We start from the raw sequence: 8,565 nt of genomic DNA, 5'->3' as shown, positions 1-8,565 counted from the left end.
AAAGCCTTGGTCCTTGCAGAGCAAAGGGGAACCACTACTTCAAGGTCTCAGAGCAATTGATGTCACCGATTGAAACGCTATTTAGCGCGCACCACTAACTAAGCCAGCCGTTTCACATCCGTTACATCTGGACTTCATCTCTGTAATCAGATAAAAAGAAAACGGTAGGCAGAAAATAAAGGGTCAGCATATGTGCTAGGAATCACTACCGGTGCCAGTTCTGCGTTTCCTCTCATTAAATGGTATGCGAACCGAATGAAGCGTAACCGAGCTCCTTTCGTGATTGATACCATAGGTTGAAAAGCCCATCCTCATATTTTCAGTAGCATATTATTTTTTACAGTGCTATATGATTTTCCTCTCATCAATTCGTCCTCTCTAGCCACTTTGAACAACATATTGCCACTGAGAATGACCGCATCAGTGTGGGTGACGTTATGTGAATTTTGCAGAAAAGTAGAAGGGAAAAACACATTAGTCTTGAGGTGAATGGGTTTTTACTGCGTGAAAAAAAGGAATCTGGATTTTTTCAGAATTCGGACAAAAAGATTGCAACACAGTTGATGAGAAAAGGTTTTTACTGGGTTTGGGGCAGACCTAATATATAACTGGGTTTGGGGCAGACCTAATATATAACTGGGTTTGGGACAGACCTAATATATAACTGGGTTTGGGGCAGACCTAATATATAACTGGGTTTGGGGCAGACCTAATATATAACTGGGTTTGGGGCAGACCTAATATATAACTGGGTTTGGGGCAGACCTAATATATAACTGGGTTTGGGGCAGACCTAATATATTACTGGGTTTGGGGCAGACCTAATATATAACTGGGTTTGGGGCAGACCTAATATATAACTGGGTTTGGGGCAGACCTAATATATAACTGGGTTTGGGGCAGACCTAATATATAACTGGGTTTGGGGCAGACCTAATATATAACTGGGTTTGGGGCAGACCTAATATATAACTGGGTTTGGGGCAGACCTAATATATAACTGGGTTTGGGGCAGACCTAATATATAACTGGGTTTGGGGCAGACCTAATATATAACTGGGTTTGGGGCAGACCTAATATATAACTGGGTTTGGGGCAGACCTAATATATTACTGGGTTTGGGGCAGACCTAATATATTACTGGGTTTGGGGCAGACCTAATATATAACTGGGTTTGGGGCAGACCTAATATATAACTGGGTTTGGGGCAGACCTAATATATAACTGGGTTTGGGGCAGACCTAATATATAACTGGGTTTGGGGCAGACCTAATATATAACTGGGTTTGGGGCAGACCTAATATATAACTGGGTTTGGGGCAGACCTAATATATAACTGGGTTTGGGGCAGACCTAATATATAACTGGGTTTGGGGCAGACCTAATATATAACTGGGTTTGGGGCAGACCTAATATATAACTGGGTTTGGGGCAGACCTAATATATAACTGGGTTTGGGGCAGACCTAATATATAACTGGGTTTGGGGCAGACCTAATATATTACTGGGTTTGGGGCAGACCTAATATATAACTGGGTTTGGGGCAGACCTAATATATAACTGGGTTTGGGGCAGACCTAATATATAACTGGGTTTGGGGCAGACCTAATATATTACTGGGTTTGGGGCAGACCTAATATATAACTGGGTTTGGGGCAGACCTAATATATAACTGGGTTTGGGGCAGACCTAATATATAACTGGGTTTGGGGCAGACCTAATATATAACTGGGTTTGGGGCAGACCTAATATATAACTGGGTTTGGGGCAGACCTAATATATAACTGGGTTTGGGGCAGACCTAATATATAACTGGGTTTGGGGCAGACCTAATATATAACTGGGTTTGGGGCAGACCTAATATATAACTGGGTTTGGGGCAGACCTAATATATATCAAACTAGTAGAAGACTATTTCATTTCCATATTATTATTGTTGTTGATAAGGGAACTCAAACTAAAATATGGTTTAACTTTAAACTATTTTTTTTTTAGTTTTCAGATATTTTACTCATAAAGCAGAACTCTTCTGTTCCCAAAACATTTGAATATTTAAACGTTTGAGGAGTTGGAAACTAAGAGTTTTTCTGTGGTAGTCCTCTCTTCTCCTTGGTATGGTTAAGATAAGAGTTGTACAACGTCCTGGGGTGAGCACCATGTGCTCTCTCACTGGACAAGAGAAGGAAAGAGGAAGATTCACAAGCAGATAAAAGACAAGAAGGAGATTTAAAGGAGTAAAGAGAAACCTGATACAGACACTAGAGGACAGTATAAAGGACATAGATACATCGATATATATATATATATATATGTGTGTGAGAGAAAAAAATCTGAAAGGTTATTTTTTTTCTTCTTTTCCTTCATCATCTCTTCATCATTAGTTGACCTGGCTGGTGGCTGTACGTGAATCCTCTTCGGATACTGTCCAGGCTAAAGTTCAAAGGTCAAAGTCTGAGAATTCAATCAATCCATCAGGACAGCCTTTTGTCAATTCAGTTCAAAGAGCAGGGAGAGCAGAGAGAGAGCAGGGAGAGCAGAGAGAGCAGAGAGAGCAGAGAGAGCAGGGAGAGAGCAGGGAGAGCAGGGAGAGAGCAGGGAGAGCAGGGAGAGCAGAGAGAGCAGAAAGAGCAGAGAGAGCAGAGAGAGCAGAGAGAGAGCAGGGAGAGCAGAGCAGAGCAGAGAGAGAGAGCAGAGAGCAGAGAGCAGGAGAGCAGAGAGAGAGCAGAGAGAGCAGAGAGAGCAGGGAGAGAGCAGGGAGAGCAGGGAGAGCAGGGAGAGAGCAGGGAGAGCAGGGAGAGCAGAGAGAGCAGAGAGAGCAGAGAGAGCAGAGAGAGCAGAGAGAGAGAACAGAGGGCAGAGAGAGAGCAGAGAGCAGAGAGAAGAGCAGAGAGAGCAGAGAGAGCAGAGAGAGATCAGAGACAGAGCAGAGAAGAGAGATTAGAGAGCAGAGAGAGCAGAGAGAGCAGAGAGAGAGCAGAGAGAGCAGAGAGAGAGAGCAGAGAGAGCAGAGAGAGCAGAGAGAGCAGAGAGAGCAGAGAGAGAGCAGAGAGAGCAGAGAGAGCAGAGAGAGCAGAGAGAGAGCAGGAGAGCAGAGAGCAGAGAGAGCAGAGAGAGCAGAGAGAGAGCAGGGAGAGCAGAGAGAGGAGGGAGAGCAGGGAGAGGAGGGAGAGCAGGGAGAGCAGAGAGGGAGGGAGAGCAGAGAGAGGAGGGAGAGCAGGGAGAGGAGGGAGAGGAGGGAGAGCAGGGAGAGGAGGGAGAGCAGAGAGAGAGCAGAGAGAGAGCAGGGAGAGGAGGGAGAGCAGGGAGAGGAGGGAGAGCAGGGAGAGGAGGGAGAGCAGGGAGAGCAGGGAGAGCAGGGCGAGGAAAGGTTGCGAGGGTGACATGCTAGTTAGTGTAAAGGACAGGGTAGGTAGGACAGTCAGATAGGTAGGGATGTGGTCCAGGCCCCGAGTCCCAGACTACAGTTACATTTAGCTGAGCTGTTGTCGTCTTGGCTACAGCCAGGTTTTTCAGCGTTGAAAGAGATTAATTATTTTCTAAACCCCAAACGAACGAGTTGTGTCAGCTGTTTCCTTCAGAATCTTCCTCTTCTCTGTGAGGTTATTTGGAGGTCAAGGGTTAACAATGGGGGGGGGTGATCTGCTGGTTACCTAGAGGACGGGCTACTGCACTCGGAGGCGGGGCAACAGAACTGATGGGCGATGTCATCGTCTTCATCATCTCTGAGAGAAAGACAGGGCATGGTAACATGAGTAGAGAGAGACAGGGCATGGTAACATGTGTAGAAAGATACAGAGACAGGGCATGGTAACATGTGTAGAGAGAGACAGAGACAGGGCATGGTAACATGTGTAGAGAGACAGAGACAGGGCATGGTAACATGTGTAGAGAGAGACAGAGACAGGGCATGGTAACATGTGTAGAGAGAGACAGAGACAGGGCATGGTAACATGTGTAGAGAGACAGAGACAGGGCATGGTAACATGTGTAGAGAGAGACAGAGACAGGGCATGGTAACATGTGTAGAGAGACAGAGACAGGGCATGGTAACATGTGTAGAGAGACAGAGACAGGGCATGGTAACATGTGTAGAGAGACAGAGACAGGGCATGGTAACATGTGTAGAGAGACAGAGACAGGGCATGGTAACATGTGTAGAGAGACAGAGACAGGGCATGGTAACATGTGTAGAGAGAGACAGAGACATGGCATGTGTAACATGTGTAGAGAGAGACAGGGCATGGTAACATGTGTAGAGAGAGACAGAGACAGGGCATGGTAACATGTGTAGAGAGAGACAGAGACAGGGCATGGTAACATGTGTAGAGAGAGAGACAGGGCATGGTAACATGTGTAGAGAGAGACAGGGCATGGTAACATGTGTAGAGAGACAGGGCATGGTAACATGAGTAGAGAGAGACAGGGCATGGTAACATGTGTAGAGAGAGACAGGGCATGGTAACATGTGTAGAGAGAGACAGGGCATGGTAACATGTGTAGAGAGACAGAGACAGGGCATGGTAACATGTGTAGAGAGAGACAGAGACAGGGCATGGTAACATGTGTAGAGAGACAGAGACAGGGCATGGTAACATGTGTAGAGAGAGAGACAGACCGATGTTGAGACAGAAGCAAATGGACCGGGAACACAGGCAGATAACCTCTAGTGTTATAACAATAGTTGACCACTAGATGTCAGGCTTGCAGCATGGAGAACAGTCTAAACTACAGCTACAGTAACATGTATACTACTACAGCTACAGTAACATGAGTAGAGAGACAGGGCATGTAACATGTATACAGGGCATGGTAACATGTATACTAGAGAGTACAGGGCATGGTACTAACAGTAGCATGTAGAGAGACAGGGCATGGTAACATGTATACTACTACAGGGCATGGTAACATGTAACATGTATAATACAGGGCATGGTAACATGTATACTACTACAGCAGGGCATGTAACATGTATAAGACAGACAGTAACATGTATACTACATGTAACATGTATAGAGAGAACATGTATACTACTACAGTAACATGCATAATACAGACTACAGCTACAGTAACATGTATAATACTACAGTAACAGGGCATGGTAACATGTATAATACTACTACAGAACATGGCATGGTAACATGTATACTACTACAGAACAGAGACAGGGCAGTAACATGTATAATACAGAGACAGGGCATGTAACATGTATACTACTACAGTAACATGTATACTACTGGTAACATGTATAATACTAGAGTAACATGTATACACTAGACAGGGCATGTATAACATGTGTAACATGTATACTACTACAGTAACATGTATAATACTACAGCTACAGTAACATGTATAATACTACAGTAACATGTATAATACTACAGTAACAAATGGACCGGGAACACAGTATCAGATAACTACAGTAGTGTATATACTACAGTAACATGTATAATACTACAGTAACATGTATAATACTACAGTAACATGTATAATACTACAGTAACATGTATAATACTACAGTAACATGTATAATACTACAGTAACATGTATAATACTACAGCTACAGTAACATGTATAATACTACAGCTACAGTAACATGTATAATACTACAGTAACATGTATACTACTACAGTAACATGTATACTACTACAGTAACATGTATAATACTACAGTAACATGTATAATACTACAGTAGCATGTATACTACTACAGTAGCATGTATAATACTACAGTAACATGTATACTACTACAGCTACAGTAACATGTATACTACTACAGTAACATGTATACTACTACAGTAACATGTATACTACTACAGTAGCATGTATAATACTACAGTAACATGTATACTACTACAGTAGCATGTATACTACTACAGTAACATGTCTACTACTACAGTAGCATGTATACTACTACAGTAACATGTCTACTACTACAGTAGCATGTATACTACTACAGTAACATGTCTACTACTACAGTAGCATGTATACTACTACAGTAACATGTATACTACTACAGTAACATGTATAATACTACAGTAACATGTATACTACTACAGTAACATGTATAATACTACAGTAACATGTATACTACTACAGTAACATGTATAATACTACAGCTACAGTAACATGTATAATACTACAGTAACATGTATAATACTACAGTAACATGTATAATACTACAGTATCATGTATACTACTACAGTAGCATGTATAATACTACAGTAACATGTATAATACTACAGTAACATGTATAATACTACAGTAACATGTATAATACTACAGTAACATGTATAATACTACAGCTACAGTAACATGTATAATACTACAGTAACATGTATACTACTACAGTAGCATGTCTACTACTACAGTAGCATGTATACTACTACAGTAACATGTATACTACTACAGTAGCATGTATAATACTACAGTAACATGTATAATACTACAGTAACATGTATACTACTACAGCTACAGTAACATGTATAATACTACAGTAACATGTATACTACTACAGTAACATGTATAATACTACAGTAACATGTATACTACTACAGTAACATGCATAATACTACTACAGCTACAGTAACATGTATAATACTACAGTAACATGTATACTACTACAGTAACATGTATAATACTACTACAGTAACATGTATAATACTACAGTAACATGTATACTACTACAGTAACATGTATACTACTACAGTAACATGTATAATACTACAGTAACATGTATACTACTACAGTAACATGTATACTACTACAGTAACATGTATACTACTACAGTAACATGTATACTACTACAGTAGCATGTATAATACTACAGTAACATGTATACTACTACAGTAACATGTATACTACTACAGTAACATGTCTACTACTACAGTAGCATGTATACTACTACAGTAGCATGTATACTACTACAGTAGCATGTATGCTACTACAGTAACATGTATAATACTACTACTACAGTAGCATGTATACTACTACAGTAACATGTATACTACTACAGTAACATGTATAATACTACAGTAACATGTATAATACTACAGTAGCATGTATACTACTACAGTAACATGTATACTACTACAGTAACATGTATAATACTACTACAGTAGCATGTATAATACTACAGTAGCATGTATAATACTACAGTAGCATGTATACTACTACAGTAACATGTATAATACTACAGCTACAGTAACATGTATACTACTACAGTAACATGTATACTACTACAGTAACATGTATAATACTACAGTAACATGTATACTACTACAGTAACATGTATAATACTACAGTAACATGTATAATACTACAGTAACATGTATACTACTACAGTAACATGTATAATACTACAGTAGCATGTATAATACTACTACAGTAACATGTATAATACTCAGAGGTTTCCCAGGATCTCCGGGAGGTTCTCTCTTAGACCTGTACCACCTGTCTCGCTCCTCATCGGCCCTGGGACTCTGCCATTGACCTGCTAACAGACTGCACAGCAGCATATAACCCCATGTCGGTGGCTGAAACCAAGCCTATTGAGGAATAGATCCAGGAGGCTGTCCAACAGGGTTACATCCACCCATCCATATCCCCTGCGTTGGCAGGTTTCCTCTTCGTGGCCAAGAAGGAGGTTGGCCTTCATCTAAGTATTGACTACAGAGGTACACCCTCCCGTTGGTGCCGGCCGCCATTGAACAGCTGCAAGGGGCCCGTTCTTTAACCAAGCTTGACGTGCGGAGTGCCTACAATTTGATTCGCATCAGGGAGAGAGGAATGAATGAAAGATGGCCATCAGCCAGATGTCTGGTCACTACGAGTGCTTGGTGATGCCTTATGGATTAGCCAATGCTGCGTCGGTGTTCGTGAATGAGGTGTTTCGGGACATGTCTTGGGTGTCAGGTGGTCATGTATATCGACGACATCCTGATATACTCGGCCACCTTGGAGGATCAAGTCGCCCACGTCTGGGTAGTCCTTGGAAAGCCTACTGGAGAACCATCTGTATGTCAAGGCAGAGAAGTGTCAGTTTCATCAGATCGCATTCTCTGTCTTGGGATATCGGATTAGCCAGCAGTGAGTGGTTATGGAGGAGATGCAACCAGGTCATGGCCAGTCCTAACCGCCATAAAGGGACAACCGTTTTTAGGGTTTGCCAACTTCTACCGCTGCTTCTTTAGGAAATTCAGCTCCATCGCCGCTCCTCTCACCTCAAAGGTGGTCCCCATAAGTTGGGGTGGAATCCTGCAGCTGATGTGTCCATCCACGTACTGAAGATGCGTTTCACCTCCACCCAGTTGCTGAAACACCAAAATCCTACGCTGCCCTTCGTGGTGGAGTTGGACACCTCAGAAGTGGGCGTAGGGGCTGTCCTGTCACAACGTCAAGGTAATCCACAAAAAATGTTATTCATTTGCATACTACTCTAAAAAAATCTGTCTCCTGCAGAAAGGAACTATGATGTCAGTGATCGGGAGCTCCTGGCGGTGAAGTTGGCATTAGAGCAGTGGAGACACTGGCTGAAGGAAACCACAGACCCATTTCTCATCCTCACCGA

General features: G+C 42.2%; 1 protein-coding gene across 2 annotated transcripts in view; it reads right to left on the bottom strand.

The window, feature by feature from the left end:
• Positions 1 to 480: 480 nt before the first annotated feature.
• Positions 481 to 8,565, bottom strand: part of LOC112239558 (putative uncharacterized protein DDB_G0290521) — a 106,035-nt gene continuing 97,950 nt past the window's right edge. For both annotated transcript variants that reach the window (XM_042304328.1, XM_042304329.1), the window contains 2 exons: positions 3,651 to 3,722; positions 481 to 2,169 (listed from right to left, as the gene is read on the bottom strand). In XM_042304328.1, the coding sequence (XP_042160262.1) occupies positions 2,076 to 2,169; positions 3,651 to 3,722 (166 nt within the window). In that variant the 3' untranslated portion in view covers positions 481 to 2,075. The remainder of the gene's footprint in view (positions 2,170 to 3,650; positions 3,723 to 8,565) is intronic.

The sequence above is a fragment of the Oncorhynchus tshawytscha genome, linkage group LG22 (genome assembly GCF_018296145.1).
Source record: "Oncorhynchus tshawytscha isolate Ot180627B linkage group LG22, Otsh_v2.0, whole genome shotgun sequence".
NCBI classification, from domain to species: domain Eukaryota; kingdom Metazoa; phylum Chordata; class Actinopteri; order Salmoniformes; family Salmonidae; genus Oncorhynchus; species Oncorhynchus tshawytscha.
Note: the sequence above shows the minus strand (reverse complement) of the source record. Positions and strands in the feature narration are given on the sequence as shown.